General features: G+C 44.9%; 1 protein-coding gene across 6 annotated transcripts in view; it reads left to right on the top strand.

Annotated features, from left to right (window-relative positions):
- COBL (cordon-bleu WH2 repeat protein) overlaps positions 1 to 15066 on the top strand; it is a 271535-nt gene extending 256469 nt beyond the window's left edge. For all 6 annotated transcript variants that reach the window (XM_058534817.1, XM_058534815.1, XM_058534814.1 and 3 more), the window contains one exon: positions 13722 to 15066. In XM_058534817.1, coding sequence (XP_058390800.1) covers positions 13722 to 13739 — 18 coding nt within the window. In that variant the 3' untranslated portion in view covers positions 13740 to 15066. The remainder of the gene's footprint in view (positions 1 to 13721) is intronic.
- Positions 15067 to 18628: the final 3562 nt, after the last annotated feature.

Raw genomic sequence — 18628 nt, 5'->3', positions numbered from 1 at the left:
TGGTGACGCAGAAGGGAGCGTGTGCCTCTGGGCCCCAGGCAGGCAGCGCGAGACCTGGGCGTGCCTGGAGAAGGTCATCGTGGCTGTGAGGTTCTGGCGCTGGGCCAAGGCCAGGTGGTTGTTTCTCACAATCTCAGTGTTCTTTCGGCTGCTTCAAATGGCATTCCAAAGCCCACGTTTCAATTGTTTCTTGGATGAGCCTAAGTACAGTGGCCTGCCTTATCCATCCTGGAAAGATCTAGGCAGTAAATATTTATATGGCGTGTCTGAGGTTTTGATGCCTGAACAGTTTACAAGATGCCCTGGGGCTGAAAGCGGGACCCTGAGTGACCAGGGTGAGTGTGACACGAGAGAACATGTCCCTTCACTCTTTATCACTGCTCTCCCCGAATGTACCGCATCTCACATGGATGCCGCAGGGCTGACTTACAGCACTGTATCACTGCTCTCCCCGGTGACTGTGGCACCTTCTCCCCACTTGCACTCTGCATCTTAGAATCACGTAAAACCTGCTGAAGGAAATGTGACTTAGGAGGCCAGGAACTGGGTGATCCACCCGCCAAACAGCCTCAGTTCAGCCTCCGTCAGGGACAAAGATACAGCTGGGCCAGTCTGGCCTCACCTGGAACCAATGATCTGTTCTCCTGGAGGTGTGTCCCTGACTTCATTTTCTGGTGGCTTGCCCTCTTATTTGTGTGGAGCAGTAGACCTGTGGCACCAGGGGACATCTGCAATTTAGGCAACAAGGGTCAACTATGTATTTTCCTAAGAAGCCTGGTTAGATGGCACTTCTCTGCTCAGCGTGGACCGTGGAGGTTTCTGCTGGCTTTGCAGCAAATACACTTTGTGTATGTTATGGCACTTGAACCTCAAATCATTTGAGCTTTGCCTCTTATTACTTCTTTAGCTTCCTGTCACCTTTTGGGATTTTAAAGTTGTATAATCATGAGGAAAATACAATAAATGTAGGGCTCTGGGATCCATGCAGCGTAGGTTGGGCTCTCCATAGGCACTCAATATGTGCAGATTCTCCTCCCTCTGCTCTTGGGTGTTCAGTGAGGGCTCCAGGACAGGTATGGCCAAGAGAACATCCTGGATCTGAGGGGTGTTACTGGCTTTCTCAGAGCTGGTGTGAGGGCTGTAAATGCGTGAGTCTGCTGGCTTGCTTCCTCCGGTAATCAACCCCACCTCTTCTCGTTGACTGGGGTGCCCAACCATCCTGGGAAGACTTTTAAGCATGCAAGACTTGCAGTGCAAAAAGTGGGATGGTTGGTCACCCTATCTTTAATACACAAGTTTGCATTGGCAGTGATGCTGCTTATGATAAAATACAAAAGGGTGAATTTGATGCAGAAGGAATAATCACCTTAAAAATTACTTTGCTATTTTTCAAGGCAATTGAAAGTACATTTGTCTTCTCAGTGTGAATCAAATAATTTCTCTGCCTCTGTATTTGTGCTTGTCAGAGAAATTTCCAGCTCTCAGTGTCTTTCCTCCACCTCCAGATGAGAGCATTTGCATCTCTGCTCTGTCTCCTGTTACTGCTTCAGTGGAACACCCACTCTTCCTGATTGCAGTGTTTAGATGGGCCCCCCAGTATTCACCTCTTTCTTCCACTCAGTCCCACATTCATATTTACGGTAAAACTGTTGGATCTGACTGCCTTCATTGGCCTGTTTTAAATGCGTTATTTCAGAGGGGCTGGAATGTACAGCAAGTGCCCTCATAAGCCATGTTTATATTAAAACATTCGTATGTCCAGTCATTCGTTCCGCAAGCATTTCCTGAGACCCCACCGGGGTCCAGGGACTGTAGTAGCTGCTCATGATAGAAAGATGAATGAAGCATTGTCTGTGCTCTCAGGAACTCTCAGCCAGAAAGAGAGAAAGACAGGGTGTGGAGTTTGCTGTTGACCTTAGGAACTTCTCACACAGTGAGAGACGTGATAGAGCCCCAGGACCTTTTCCTTATGGGTTATAGCTTTCCTCCAAAGAGGGGAGCAGAGCAAGCTTTTACTTGGTCACCTTCCTGGACGTAAAGGCTGTAGCTTGCATTCCACAGACAGGAAAGTGGGGCACATATGTCGTAAGTGACTTATCCCGTGGGTTAACTAGGTCAGTGCCGCTGCTGAGCCTGGCTCCCTCTAGCCAGGCTGCTTCGGGAAATGCCTCATTAAGCCACATGGCAGTCCCCGCCTTACTTCCAGGCCCTCACAGGTGCGCATTTTCCCACTGCAGGAATTAACTGATGCAAACCACACACGTGGCCTTCGCGGTACACCTTGTGAGAAATATTAGCCATATGACACTATCACCCTAAATGCCCAGGAGGCCCCACGCCTCCAGAAAACAACAGCAGCAAACCTCTGTTCTAAGCCTGTGTCCTCGCTTGTGGCTTTGACTGGAAATCCAAGTTTCTGTGACTTTCTGTTTTCTTGTTTTTTCTGAAGCTGACAAGATTTATTAAAGGCAATTTCTTTATAACATTTATTAGTGCACAAAACTTTAATAATATGTTTGTCACCATTCATTCAAATACTGCATAACAATTTACTTAAGAGTATAAATATATGTATACAAAATTTTACAAAGACACGGAAAGGTTTCTGACCAATAGCGATTGAGGGGAGTGACTTAGGGGAATAGTGATTTAGGTCAGAATGTGAAGAGTGTCATCAGCAATAATTGCATCACACGCCAGGTTTGGGCTGCTCATTATGTAGACCTTTGATGTGTTTTGGTTGTGTTGGAGTAGTTCAGAGGTACCAACGGCTCAGTTCTGTCTGCTGGCCCTTGGCGTGTGACCATTCTGCCTGTCGCAAGTCTACCAGGGGACCCGCTTCTTCAGCAAGAGGGACACAGGGAAGCCTGTTGTGAGAGGCCACCTAATGAATGCAGTGACCCGCCTCAGGGCCTTCATAAAGGCTGTTCCTTGCTCCTGGAAGGCTGTTCACCATCTTTTACCAGCAAATTCCTGCTCATCCTGTGTGTTCCTGTGGAAACGCAAGCCCTCAGAAAGACTCCCCCAGTCCCCGGGCTGGGGTAGGTTCCCCTGTCAGAGCGTTGTATCATTTTCCTTCGTAATCACATCGTGGCTCTAATTTCCGTAACAGTCAATGTGCCTTCTGTTTCCTACATGCCCCTCCTACCACACCGTGCGCTCCAGCATATCCCAGCCCTGGCACAGCTCCGGCCACATGGTGGGGGTTCAGTCACTAGTTATCGGGAGGAGAGAGAGAGAGAGAGCTCCCTCTTTGCCTGCCATGTTTCCTGGCTCTTCGACTAGTGGCCTAGCACACGTCGGCTTCCAGAGGCTCATAACTCATTTCTATCATAATCGTTATAAAATCTTGCCAAGAATCTACTTCAAGCTGGAAGAAACCATCTTCTTTTCCAAAGGAAAAGTTATGTGCATCTCCAGGCTTCAGTCAGCTGTCCCACCCCCATTCTGCAGAGTCGGCCAGCAGCTGCGTGGCTGGCTCACCTGGGAGTGCATCTGCCCCCAATCTAACCTGTCCAGGCTGGAAGACGGGAACTTATATAGAGAATCCTGCTGCATCTTACAATTTCTTTCCTCCCCCGGACACCATTTCCCTATCACCACTGTTCATTTTACCTTTCTGCGTATAAACATTCTTCTCCTTGGCAGACAAGGAAGCAAAATAAAACTTGGAGATTTTTACAGCTTTCTGGCTTGGCCTCAAACTGCAAGTTTTTCCCTTCATTGATTTTCTTCTTGTCCAACCCAAATAAAAAGAGACTCTTTTAGGAAGCCTCAGGGAACCTCCCGATGCTCTCCTTCCAAGCTGTGCCCCACAGCACGCCCTCCTCCTCGGTGGGCGCCCGCTCTCCTCCTTGCACCTTGATCTGGTGACACCCGTCCTGGTGCTAGTCCACTAGTTGTGAAAGCAGCCGCTTGGCAACAGAACTCTCCCATGCCTCAACCCAGACAGCAGTCATTTCCCAGTGTGGCTTCAGCTTGGGTTGGCACTAATGGCTGTCAGTATGGTTCATACCACATTTGTGGTTAGCTGGATCACCCAGCTCTCTTTTGTTAAATTGTCTAAACCAGATCTTTTTAATGCTGTCCTTCTGCAATTTCCTTTTTTACATCAAATTTTAGGAGTTTTTCCTTTTCCCTCCTAAATATCTTCTTAGTTTACTGAGAACTTTTCAAATCTGGATTCAACCGTCATATTGATGTTAGTGGTGGGGAGCATGCCTCCCAGGTCTTCGACGCAGCCATTGATTCAAATGCTCACCAGCCCAGGGCTACTGCGTCATGGACGTTCAGGTGGCTGGGCTGGTCCTGTCCTAAGTAGGCTCGCTGCCCAGCAGAAATGACCAGCCCCTCCTTTCTTCACTGTCCTGCCCTGTAACTCTCCTCACTGGGCCACATTCCCACTCACCCCTTCGTGCCTGAGAGATTTCCCTTAGCAACATGGAACTGCCTTCTGAAAGTGGCTTATCCCCCTGTGCTAGGTTTTAGGTGACCAAGGTATGCTGGCGCCGTCTCCTGCCCCACCCTCAAACCTTCGTTACATTTGTCACCTCAACCCAGCTGCTCAGAAGCTCAGTGAAATGGCCCTGGTGATGGTGACAGTGTGGCGAGGTACATCAAAAGCCCCACTGAGCTGGTCTGCTGGAGAGATGCTCTTAGTCTCTAATGCAGTATCATCACTCCCATTTCCCGGTGATGGGGCAGAGTGAGTGAGGCCCTCTCCGAGGCTCACCCCACCCATGTGCAAAGTCAGACTCCAGAGGATGTCCTCTCAACTCTACACGCGTCCTTGTTTTTTTCCAAGAGTTTTGCTAAATGATGTCTTAGTGTCATTCTTTTTTTCCAATTTTATTGAAATATAATTGACATACAGCATTGTATAAGATTAATGTGTATAGCATAATGACTTGACTTAACATATATTGTGAAATGATTACCACAGTGAGTTTGGTTAACATCTGTGCATCATCTCATATACATACAAAAAAAAAGTTTTTCTCCTTGTGATGAGAACTCTTCGGATTCACTCTCTTAACAACTTTTGTATATATCATACAGCGGCGTTGGCTAAGGTCATCATGTACATTGCATCCTTAGTCCTATGTATCTTATACCTGGAAGTTTGTACCTTTTGACCACCTTCCTCCAGTTCTCCCAGCCTCTAGTAACCACAAATTTGATCTCTTTTTCTATGCATTTGGTTTTCTTTTTGTTTTTTTTTAGATTCCACACGTAAGTGAGATCATACAGTATTTGTCTTTCTCTGTTTGACTTGTTGTACCTCGCATAATGCCCTCAAGGTCCATCCATGTTGTCACAAATGGCAGGATTTCCTTCTTTTTATGGCTAATATTCCAATATTGTGTGTGTGTGTGTGTGTGTGTGTGTGTGTGTGTATACCACAACTTCTTTATCCATTCATCCAATTACTGGTTATTGTAAATAATGCTGCAGTGAGCATGGGAGTGCAGATATCTCTTCCACATAGTGTTTTTGTTTTCTCTGGATATATAGCCAGAAGTAGAATTGCTGGATCATATGGTAGTTCTATTTTAATTTTTTGAGGAACCTCGATACATGTTCATGTTTTAAATCCAGTGGAACCTCTGTTGTCTTTTTCAGGAAATTCAAGCCAGCTGAAGTGTTTGCTAGGAAGCCCATCTAGGCCTCATAGCTCTCTTCTCTTATTTTTGATCAATCCAGTTTAACATCAAAACCCATTTTTGTTGTTGTTTTATAAAGGATTTATTCTATCTTTTTGTCATAAAATTTTTCAAAAGATATTGAAAAGTTGAAATAATTGTGCAGTAAACCCCCATACCCACCACCAAGAGTTGATAATAACATATAATATCTGCTATCTTGTTTGATCATATATCTATCCACTTATCTACCTCTCTACTCGCCTACATGAAATTTTTTTTATGCATTTTAAAGTTAATTGCAACATCCATACACTCCACTCCTAAATAATTTATTATGCATATTATTAGACTTTAATATTTTTATAGTTGTTTTTAAGATAAAATTTACATATGGTGAAATGCACAAATCTTAAGGGTACCATTTGATGAGATCGAAACCTATTTTTGCAGTCCTCACCCTCACTAAGTTTGAGTTTGGTTTTGGACAAGTATTAGGGAGAGAATAAAACGGAAATAGAAAGAGTTATTTCCAGTTCTCAGGATATGTGTGTGTGTGTGTGTATATGTATACATATATACACACAGTTTGGGGGTTATTTATGGCCACTTGCGTTATCTGGTTCAAAGGAAGAGCTGCCCCAGCACAGCTGTGTGTAGGATGGTTGGAGAAGGGAGATTGTGGGTAGAGAAGGAAATTAGAAGATGCTGTACCAGCCCAGAGCAGTGGAAATGGACTGATCTATGCTGCTGACCGTGCAAAAGGAAAGAAGGAAGAAAACAAAGCTTTTTAAATATTTCCAATTCTCACCTGTTTAAAAAGCATCCCTGGGAATGTCTGATTCTGTCCAAAATGAAATCTGAGGGACTGGATTTACCTGAAACAACCAAAAATTCCCATAAAATATAAGAAACAATGGTTTTCAATCCAATGAACATCAGGCAACAAGGAACAGGGTTCCTGAGAGACAGGAAACAAACGAGGTGAGCCTGTGATTCCCCCACCTCTCTGTGTTGAAAGAGTTTCCAGTTCATGGTGCAGAAGAGACATGCAGATTCCCTGAGTTGAGAAGCAGACCTGAGAATCTGGGGAGACCAAGGCAACTGAAGTTTGCAAGGCAGAGTCCTGAAGAAGAGATTGAACCTCAGAGAGAGAACTCCAGAGACCTGCAGAGGGTCCCTGGAATATTCAGTGAAGTGCTGATCAGCACGTGCAAGTGAGGCTGGGAATAGACCACCTAATAGGATTAGATGGAGGAGTACCTAGAGCTCACATAAGGCCAAGGGGGCACCTGTTTCCACCAGCCAGACTAGAAAACCTTGTAACTCTTCGTCATTGGGTAGAGCATTCAGGAGGTCTTGCCTCAGTCGTGAGCAATAATGAGATTCACGCTGCCCAGCAAATCTTAAAAGCAACACCTGAAAGGATCAAACTGTTTTCACATACCTGCATCCCGGAACAAAGCTCAAGAATATTTGTAGGAATGCAAAACTGTCTGGCACCCAACAAAGTAAAATTGACAATGTCCAGATCCAAAGGTTCCCAGTCCCGCAAAGAGGCAGGAAAACATGAAACACTATAAGCTGAAAATCAATTAATCAAAACCCTAAAATGGACACAGATGTGAGAATTGACAGATAAGGATATTAAAACAGTTAATATAACTATATTTAAAGAATCCAAATAATACCAATATGTTCTGTGACCACAACAGGATTAAATTAGAAATCAGTAACAAAATGATCTCTGGAAAATCCCCAATGTTTGAAAACCAAATAAAACAGTTCTAAATCACCCATGGGTCAAAGAAAAAATCAAAAGGGGAGTTAGCATTTTGAGCTGAATGTAAATTTAAACACAACATAACACGTGTGACGCTAAAGCAGTACTTGGGGGACAACTCCATCACACCGCTTACTGTGTTAGAAAAGAAGAAAGGTGAGGCCGGCCTCCTGGCATAGTGATTGAGTCTGGTGCGCTCCACTTTGGCAGCCCAGGTTCATGGATTTGGATCCCGGGCAACGACTTACACCACTCATCAAGCCATGCCGTGGCAGCATCCCACATACAAAGTAGAGGAAGACTGGCACAGATGTTAGCTCAGGGCTAATATTCCTCAAGCAAAAAAAAAAAAAAAAAAGAAGAAGAAGAAAGGTCTTAAATGAGAAACCTCACTTCCACCTTAAGAAATTAGAAAAAGAAGAACAGATTTAAACCTAAAGTAAGCAGAAGAAAATAAATAATAAAGGTCAGAGCAGAACTCAATGAAATAAAAAAGAAAAAAAGAATGAAGAAAAATCAATCAAACCAACAGCTTGTTCTTTGACAAGACCAATGAAGTTGGTAAACCTCTAGCCAGACTTATCAGGGAAGAAGAAATTGTCTTATCAGGTAAGACAATTTGCCAATACCAGGAAGGAGCAAGGTAATATCATGCAGATCCTATAGATATTAAAAGGGAAATAAGGTAGTGTCATGAAGAGTTTTAATGCAACAGACAAATTCTTTGAGAGACACAACTACCAAAGCTCACTGAAGAAATAGATAGCCTAAATAGCTTCATATCTATTAAAGAAATTCAATCTGAAGTCAAAAACCTTCCCCCACCCATACAAACAAAACACTGCCACTAGGCCCAGATAACTTCACTGGTGAGTTCTACCAAACATATGACATTTACCAAATAGCACATCCAGAATTCTCTAGAAATTTCATTCAGAATTTTCTGAGGAGAGATGACTTCCCAACTCATTGTACAAGGACAATATTACCCAATACCAAAACTAGACAAAGATATTACAAGGAAAGAAAACTACAGACCAATAATCCTATGAACATAGATTCAAAAAACCTAAATAGAAATTTAGCTCAAATCCAACAATATATAAAAAGGATAGTATGTCATGACCAGGTGGGATTTATCTCAACAATGCAAGGTTGGGTTAATATTTAAAAAACAGTTAATTCCCCATATTAACAAACTAAGAAAATAACAGAGCATGAGAACCTCAGTAGACACATTGAAAGAATTGGACAAAATTCAACATCCATCTCTGCTAAAAACTTTCTGTAAAGTAGGAAAAAAAATAAACTTTCTCACATTGGAAAGGGCATCAATGAAAAACCTACAGCTAACATCATAGTTAATGATGGAAGAGTGAGTGTTTTCCCCCAGACCAGAAACAAAGCAAGAATGTCTGCTTTCACTGCTTCTATCCAGCATTGTACTGCAGGTTCAAGCCATTGCAACCAGGCAAAAAATAAGCAAATAATTAAGGAAGAAAGGAAAGAACAAAGGTAGAGAAGAGGGAAGGAAGGAGGGAGGGAGGGAGAGAAGGAAGGAGGCATGCATCCCAATTGGAGAAAAAAAAATAAAACTATTTACAGACCATATTATGGTCTATGTTAAAAAACCCGATGGAATCTACAAAGCGGACTCTAATAAGTGAATTTGACAAGGTTATAGGATATAGCAGCATTACAAATACAGTTGTATTTCTAAGTATTAGCAGTGAACAATCAAACTAGTTTTTTTTTAAATATCATTTTCAAGAGCATCAAAAATGTTAAAAACTTAGGGATAAATTTGACCAAAGATGTGCAAAATCACAAAACAGATTACAAAGACCTAAATAAATGGGTGAATATATCCTGTTTTGAAAACTCAATTTTGTTCAGATGCCTATGCTCCCCAAATTGAACTATAAATTAAATGTAATCCCAATCAATATCCCTGTAGGCTTTTTGTAGAAATTGACAAGCTGTTTCTAAAATTCATATAGAAATGCAAAGACCCAGAATAGCCAAAACAACTTTGAAAAAGAAAAACCAAGTTGGTGGACTATCACCTTTTCATTTCAATACTTATAATAATGCCACAGTAATTAAGAAATTGGCGGCATTGTCATCAAGATAGACAAATAGATCAATGGAACACAACAGAGAGTCCAGAAATAGACCCACAAATATGGACAGCTGATTTTTGGTGAAGGTACAGAGGCAATTCAGTGGAGAAAGGAAAGTTTTTTCAACAAATGGTGCTGCAACCATTGGATATTCTTATGCATAATAATTAATTTTGATCCATACCTTACACCCTGTAACTCAAAATTAATAATATATCTAAATGTGAAACCTAAAAGTATAAAACTTCCGGAAAAAAAAATATGAGAAAATGGTTGTGACCTTGGCTTAGGCAAAAATTTCTTAGATTTGAAACCAAAAGCACAATCCATAAAAAGACAAATTGATAAATTGGATTTCATCAAAATTAAAACTTGCTGCTCCTCAAAGGAGTGTGCTGTTAAAAGAATGAAAATACAAGCCACATACTACGACTACGTGTTGGCAAAGCATTTATCTGATGAAGGACATGTCTTCAGCATTCATAAAGGACTCTCGACCCAACCATAAGAAAACAACTTAATAAATAGCAAAAGATTTGAATAGACACTTCAACAAAGAAGATATACAGATGCAAATAAGCACATGAAAAAGTGTTCCACCTCATTGGTCATTATGGAGAAGCAAATTAAAACCACAATGAGACACCACTACATACCTGCTAAAATGGCTAAAATTGTATTTAAAAATGACGGTACAGAGTGTTGACAGATATGGTGCAACTGGAACTCTCAAAATCTGTTGGTGGGAATGTAAGATGGTACAACCACTTTGAAAAACAGTTTGGCACATTCTTAAACAGTTAAACCTACAGCTGCCGTATGGTCCAGCCATTCCACTCCTAGGTAAATGAAAGCCCAAGAAAAATGAAAGCCTCTGTGAATACAGACTTGTTCACAGCAGTTTTATTTGTAGTTGCCCCAAACTGGAAACAGCCAAGTGTCGATCAATAGACGAATGAACAGTCAAATTGCAGTATATCTGTACAGAGAATTACTACTCAGCAATAAGAAGAACACTGATACATGCAACATCATAGATGAATTTCAGAATAACTATGCTGAGTGAAAGAAGCCAGACCAAAAATAAAGGACATCATGTATTGTTCCAGTTATATGAAATTCTAGAAAATGTATACTATTCCATAGTGATAGGATATCAGTGGTTGCCTGGGGATGGGGGGAGGAGAGGGATTAAAAGGGGATGAGGGGGCCAGCCTGGTGGCATAGTGGTTAAATTCTCTAGTTCTGCGTCTGCAGCCTCAGGTTCGCCGGTTCGGATCCTGGGCGTGGACCTACTCACTGCTCATCAAGCCATGCTGAGGCGGCATCCCACGTAGAAGAATTAGAAGAATCTACCACTCAAATATACAACTATGTACTGGGGCTTTGGAGAGAAAAAAAAAAAGAGGAAGATTGGCAACAGATGTTAGCGCAGGGCCACTCTTCCTCAAAAAAAGATGAGGACACTCTTGGGTGTGGTAGATGTGTTCATTATCTTGATTCTAGTGGTAGTTTCATGGGTATATGCGTGTATCAAAACATATCAAATTATACACTTTACATAGGTGCAGTTTATCATATGTCAGTTAAGTTGTTAAAACAATAACAGTAAATATATATTTTTTGAAAATCCTTCCCCCTCCCAGGTACCCCAACCCCTGCAACTACCTAACTCTCCTCCTTTCACAGCGGCCTTCTAGATATGCTGCGCTCCTGTGCTCTGTTCCCTCCCCCATTCACACTCCTGCTCACCTCCTCCCACCTGTCCCCAGGGCTGCCCTTGCCAAGGTCAACAGCTGCCAGGTTCTGGACCCTTCTTTAGTCTACAGATTTCTGAAGGTCAGGACACGGGATCAACATGCTGTTAACAGTATACCCTAGTTGCATTTTCAAGTAACAGGCTCCATGTGCTTCTCTTCAACTTATACACTATTTTCCTTGTTTCTTAATTTCTTGGACACTCTGTAGAGAACTTGTGCTTTTTCAGATTAACAGTTAAAGCCGTAGTTTTAAAGTTAGTGGTCCCTCACCTCTAAAGATGTCTAGAGTTAGAAGAAAAACACATTGAGCCTATTATTGAAAATGTAACTCTTTAAGAGTGTGTTCGTGTGTTTCCCACCTTTGGGGCCCTTGTGGATCCTTAGCAATGCCAGCTGCTGCTGCCCACACCCTCCTCCTCAAGCCGCTTCCCTCCCTGCCTGTCAGTAAGCACGCTCCTGATTTTCTCCTGCCCCCTGGCCACGTGTTCTGAGTCTCCGCTGGGCACCTCTTCCTCTGCCCAAGTGTGCACTGTGGCCCCTGGAGTTAGTCCTACAACTTCTTCTCTTCCACATCTGCTCACTCCCCGTGCAGGCCCTTCACCATCCGGACACCAATGCCCCCAGTTCTGTCTCCCTCCTGGGCCTGTCCTGTGCTTCCAACTCGTATCTTCAGTCCCCCCTTGACATTCATAGTGTCTGTTCCACAGGCTCAAATCAGCAGGTTCAGAACTGAGTCCTCTCCCTCAACAAGCCCCAGACCCCACTTCTCATTTCTCAGCTGGGCGTGGAGGCACCTGAAGCCAAGGGAGCCTGGTGGACCTGGGAGGTCAAGACAAAAGGCGTGTTGAGGCGTGTGGGTCAGTGGTCTGGGGCCATGTTCTCTGCTCAGAGGGGTGGGGACTGCTGTTTACTAGTATTTAATCTGGGGCAAGTTACCCTCTCTGAAGGCAATACCCACAATGGTGATAATGCATCGCCTGTTTGCTGGAGCAGAAGTTTTAATGAGAGAAGACTTGTGTGGTGCTTGAAATGGTGCCTGACACGTAGGAAGCACACTGGAAAGAGTCTAGGTGATGGTGGTGGTTAGTGTTAAAGGAAATCTGCTTGTGTCCTCGGATATTCGCTTTGATAACACACCGAAAGAGTGGGACAGGGTGCCCCCCTTACAGCACTGTTCAATTTAGAATGCGTTGAGCTCAGTGAAACAACAGTGAGAAATCCAGTGTTCCTTTCACATGGTTTCACATGAATCTGTTGCTTTTCTTAAAAATACTGTTAACCTTTGCCTTTAGAGGCACTGAAATATTTCCTTCAAAATTCTGCTAATCAAATTTTCTGGGGCCGGCCCCGTGGCTTAGCGGTTAAGTGCGCGCGCTCCGCTGCTGGCGGCCCGGGTTCGGATCCCGGGCGCACACCGACTCACCGCTTCTCCGGCCATGCTGAGGCCGCGTCCCACATACAGCAACTAGAAGGTTGTGCAACTATGATGTACAACTATCTACTGGGGCTTTGGGGGGGCGGCGGGAAAGGAGGAGGATTGGCAATAGATGTTAGCTCAGAGCCGGTCTTCCTCAGCAAAAAGAGGAGGACTAGCATGGATGTTAGCTCAGGGCTGATCTTCCTCACAAAAAAAAAAAAAATTCTGCAGTTGGGCTGTCACAGACAGGTGCAGGCCTGAACTAAGAGTGGAAGTTTGAGCTTTCGCATCAAAAGGAATAGGAATTGTGTCTGCAATTGCTCATTCATGCAACAAACACTTACTCCGGCAGCACTCACTAAGCTCTATGCCCAGGAGATGTAGTGGTGGGTCTGTTGTGGCTCCTGCCTCAAGAGCCCCCCTCCAGCAGTGAGAGAGACAAACCTGTTGGGACACCGTAGCAGGTTGGGGTAACCGACAGCACAGGGGGTGGTTGGACCTGCCCCACCGAGGGTGGGGAGCCCAAGAGCCTTTCCCCAGAGATGGTATGAATGCTTGTCCTTGAAGGCGTCATAGTTTTCCGGCAGGAAAGGGGCATCCCTCACAGAGGAACACCACAGGCAGAGCCTGGCCCGGCAAAGGGAAAGACCCTGGGAAGTTCAGAGAAACCACAAGGGAGTTCAGGGATGGCTGGGGCCTTGGGCAGCTGACAGCTCTGGGAGAATGGCAGGGACCTGCAGATATATCGTAGACTCTCCGATGGTTTCATACTTTCTTTTCTGAAAGCAAGAGTATGTCACTGAAAGTGTTTAAGCATATTTGTGTTTCAGAAAGTTTTCTGGGACTGTAAAGAGGATGGGAACCGACGTAAAGTCTCGTGGTGTTGGGAGAGCAGTACTGCAAGGATGGCTTTGCGCATCGCCCCTTAGCACCCAGATGTCTGCGCTGTGGCTGATCAACGTTCCCTGAGCACCCATGGTTCTCTCTTCGCTGCAGGTGCCGTTGCTCGTGTGAATCACTAACAAGATCAGATTGTGGCAGAAACCCACCTGTAAGACGTCCACAATCACCACTCAAGGACCCCATTGTGGCAAGGGGCATCAGGATTTGGTGTACTTTCTTGTCTACGGGCCAAAACTCGCACAGTTCATTTTCAGTCCTGTATAATGGTTCAAAGGGAGGGGGAAGTGCTGCTCTGCTCCGTGGCTTGTGTGCCAAGGATATGTATTTGCCTCTGAATATTTAAAGTTGCCAATAACTATTCTTGTTGGCAGGTTAGTGGGAGTATAAGCGTTGGAGCCCAACACTACACTTAATGATACTGATGGGCGACGTGGAAAGAATCATGTCTTAGGCCGATTTTGGACCTTTGAGATTTTTACCACATATAGGTGGTTAAAACCATTTAGTTGTTTAAAATCTTTTGAGTTCTAGGAAAAATATATAAATCAATGGAAACAATCTGAATGCCATGCTCTACATGATGCTCCATGTTTTGTAGTAAGAAAGAAAGATGCAGGAGGCTTTTTCAAATGTGACTTTGTTGAGTAATGAAACTATTGGATTTTTATTCCTCAGAAATTTGGGGTTGAAACCTCATGTGGGTAGCAGACCATGATCTGACCAATTAAGCTTTTAAAAATCAACTATTATCACCCAGAATAACAATCATGCTTGATGTGTGGACAGGACGTTTCTGAGTTTTCCAATAGGTAGCAGTGGCTGAGATCAGAATGACATTGGAGTGGGTGATCAGTGCCCCACTTGGACACTGTCCCCAGGGGGCTGTGAAGTAGCATGGGCCTCCCCCAGGAGGGCTGTGTATGGAGCCCGGTAACATCCTTGGAGATCCTTCCTGCACAGGGCCAGGAGCAGAAATGTTGGGTGTCTGCATGTTGCCAAGATCAGATCAAAATTGTGCAAATATTTCATGATTTGTGTTCGGTTTTCACGTTCTTGCCTAACGGATCAGGGCTCCTCTTGTCTCATGTGGCAGTCTCTCGTGGCACACGGTTTTCAGCCACCAGTATTTGTAGTGAAGTTTGACTACAGCAGGAGTTTTTCAATCCATCTCTAAAATGTTTTGTTATATTGAAAAAAGCTCTCTAAGAGATCGGTAGAAATAAAGAGGAGGTCATGAAATAAAATCTCTGTCTTAATAAAACAACAGCTATGGTGAGATCATTCAGGCGCTAGGTAGAATTGAACCTTCGCTCCGTGTTGTCTGATGAAGGTCGCTCCCCTTCCCGGTGCGGCAAGAGCACCCAGCCAATCGCTCTTAAACCACACTGTCTCTACGATTTGTCTTTGAGTGCCACAAATAAAATAAAATGAAACTGTCCCCATTGTGTGAATCTCATGACTTAATACCACGGTCTGTTTGGATCCCCTAACCCCAAAATAGAAAGGGGAAGTTCATGTATTCCATCAGTTAATATTTAGGGCTGCCTTCTCACTCCTCTAGGCACTGGGTTATAGCAGATAACAAAACAGACAGGAATCCCTGCCCATGTGGAGTTTACATTACAGTGGAGGAGACACCATAAACAAAACAAGGAACCAGAATGGTGAGTGTATTTTGATGCTGAAAAGTACTTAGGAGAAAATCAAGGAAAAGGATGAAGAGTAAATAGAGTGATGAAGAAAAGCCTCTTGATGCAGTGACATTTGAGTAAAAACCTGAAGGAAATGAGAGAGCAAAGCATGAGTGGACACATAACTGGCCAAGAGGAGAGCGAGTGCCAAGGCCCTGGGGCAGGTTGGCCTGGAGTGTTGGAGGAACAAGGAGGAGGCTCCTGTAGAGGAATGGGTGGTCATGCAAAAATGTACAGTTTCCCCAGCCTCTGGCCCCCGATCTTCACACACAACTTGGTGCCCCCATTTCCCAGACCAGCCCTGCTCCCCAGACAGACCAAGAGAGTGGCAGACATGAGAGACCCAGAAGCGAGCCTCAAGGATGAGAAGGGTTGTCCAGTTGAGTGCACCTTGACCCCTGGTTCCTCTTCCTCAGAAGGGAAGGGATCGTGTTTATGCTAAATTTATTCTTTGTTGACATTACATTATGTTTTACATCACAAGCCATGCTGAAGCCTTGGGTTGAGACATAGAGTGGGGACTCATGCCGCCTGCTGCGTCTGGCTTTACTCTTTTTGCAGGGTTTTCATAGGTGTCCTTGGTTGCTCTCGGTAAACCTGAGTGATCATGAGGCACCATTTTCCAGAGAAGGAAACTGAAGTCCAAGAAGATTAAGCAACTGATGAATCACTGTAATCACATTGTTGTCGTTCTTAAAACATCCCTTCTGTGCTCCCTCTTCCTACAAAATCAAATCTAAGACCTTAGCCTATTAGATTCTTAGTGGCCTAGGTCCCCCCACCTGTTTCCCATGTCTGTATGGACCACCACCCAGATGTTGAATGCACACCAAAAGCACCTGGCTCTCCCCTTATTCCTTGCACATTTCCTCTGCCAGAAATGTGCAGCATGTACCTCTGCCCACGCCATCGACTGACACATCCACCCCATCCTCGAGACTCCGCCCCTGCACGTGCATCCTCGTGGTCAGGCCGTCCTCACCACTCCCCTGCAAGCTCGCTTCTCTCTGCTCTCCCTCACAGACATACTCCTCTGGTCTGCTTCACGCATTTCTGACCATAGCAAGTGGCCTTAGGGCAGGAAGCAGATCTGAATGAACTTTCTGGGCCCAGAACATATTAATACTTATTATTGGTGTCCCCTCTTTCTCCCAACGTGTCCCAGTTTAGACAATACATTCCGTGGTCTCCTTCACTGTCTGGTCCAGATGAGGTATTCAGTAAATGCTCAATGAAAGAAGGAGTGTTGTGGGAGGCTGGGTTGGAGCCCAGCTGTCCTGTGTCTCGTCTGGAATTTTTCACATTCTTTCTCTGCCTCCATTTTACACATAATACCCGGGAGTGAGCCCATATAGATCCTTCCAGGCCTCCCACCAGGCTGATGTCCAGAGTGAAGGCTGTCCAGAATCTTCCCGGATGGATCTAGCTCCTGAACCCTGCTCATCACATAAACCATGAACTTGTTCATAACTGGTACGTCGGCCTAGAGGTGTTTGACGTCCACCCAGCAATCTCACGTTGCCTCTTCACCACTGGCATCCACTGTGTCCTGCTCTGGGCATCTCTACATAATCTCTGACGCCCCTCTGGGCTGACAGCACCCACATCTGTCTCCCTGGGGAGCTTTCGCCTAAGCTCCTGATCGGAAATGTCAGCTGCCTGCGGCACCTCTCACTTGGATGCCCAGCCAACTTGCTGTGTCCAACCAGGACCTGGCCCATTGCATCCCCCGCTCACCTGCCCGTGACTTCTGGAGTGGCCCACTTCTTTGGTCCTCCAGTCACATAAACAAGTGAAACCACTCACCCATCTCCAATTTCTTTCTTTTTCACCTCCCGCAGCCATCAGGCATTTAAACCTGTTGCTTCTACTTCGATGGCATCTCTTACCACCTTGTAATTATTCTAGCTTCTTAAAAGGTTAGCCTCTTACCTTTTGTCTTGGTGAACTCAGGCTGCGTAACAGAATACTGCAGACAGTCGGCTTAAACGACACACTTTGACTTCTCTCAGTTCTGTAGGCTGGGAGTCAGACGGTGCCAGCAGAGTCAGTGTCTGGTGAGAGCCTGCTCCTCGTTCGTCCACAGCCATCTCCTCACTTGTCTTCACATGGCAGAGAGAGAGATCATCTCTCTCCTTTCTGTTCTTATGAGGGCACTAATCCCATCATAAAGGTTCCATCCTAATGACCTAATTACCTAACACCCTAACTACCTCCCGAAGGCCCACCTCCCAACACCATCACATTGGAGGTTAGGGCTTCAACATATGAATTCTGGGGGGACACAAACATTTGGTCCATAGCCCCTTTTAACATCTTCCTTACACTGAACACAGAGTTAACCTAACACAGGAGCCTTTGTGGACCGTGAGCTCCAGGATGTTCCATTCAACTCAGTGAGGGATCCACGTACTAGGGCAGGTCTTAATTAGATCTTCATCATTCCAATTCCTGTGTTATATTGCTCAGGTGGATTGGAACTTAATAAGGATGAAAGTGTGTGTAGTTATCACACCCATTACAAAAACAAAAAGAAAGAAAAGAAAAAGGAAAAGAACTGAGAAAGAAAAATCCCACCACCAAGCCCTTCTCCTTCTGTGTTCAGGAGTCACTGGTCCACGTGTCCCTTCTTAGCTCACCCACATAGGTGAAAAGGAAGGGGAGAGTACAAGCATTGTACCCAAGTCTCCTGGGGCAGATTCCACATCAGCTCCATCCTTAAGAGAGGCCCCGACCGTGAGCTCAAACCATCAGCGTACAGGGGCACGAGTGGAGAGTTCGAAATCTGACCAAATGTTTGCTCCTCAAGTGGAGGCATGTGACGGCCAGGAGGGGGAGGAGAGAGGGGAGATCAGGGAGGGAGCAACACCTGGAAATTTCCAGAAGCTGTGAACACGCAGCAGGGCCATGCATGCTGGAGAGGAGACCCAGGGGGATTCTGCACTGGGTTATTTCCACCACTAAGACAGTCCCAGGATTGACACTGCCACAGCCTAGTCTGTGTGTTTTGCTGAAAATGCAAATGTGTTCAAAGCTGAAGGATCAAGACACAATTAAATTGGCACCTGCTCATGAGTGGTTTGGCCAAGTCCCTAACTGGGCACAAGTTAGGTGGGTGCAGGGGCAATAGGTTGCCTACAACTGACTGGAGCCCTCTCTCTGCAGATGGAAGAAAATGCAGCAGCAGTGCTGGGTGCTCAGATCCTGGGCCCTTCAGTGTGGATGCAGAGACTGGGAGGAGCATCCTTCCCCATCCTTCTCCTGAGCCTGGGCTCCCTGGGTCTCCCAGAGGGGCCGTGGTCTCTGGCC

This window comes from Diceros bicornis, chromosome 41 (assembly GCF_020826845.1).
Source record: "Diceros bicornis minor isolate mBicDic1 chromosome 41, mDicBic1.mat.cur, whole genome shotgun sequence".
NCBI classification, from domain to species: Eukaryota; Metazoa; Chordata; class Mammalia; order Perissodactyla; family Rhinocerotidae; genus Diceros; species Diceros bicornis.
This window is presented reverse-complemented; position numbering and strand designations above follow the sequence as displayed.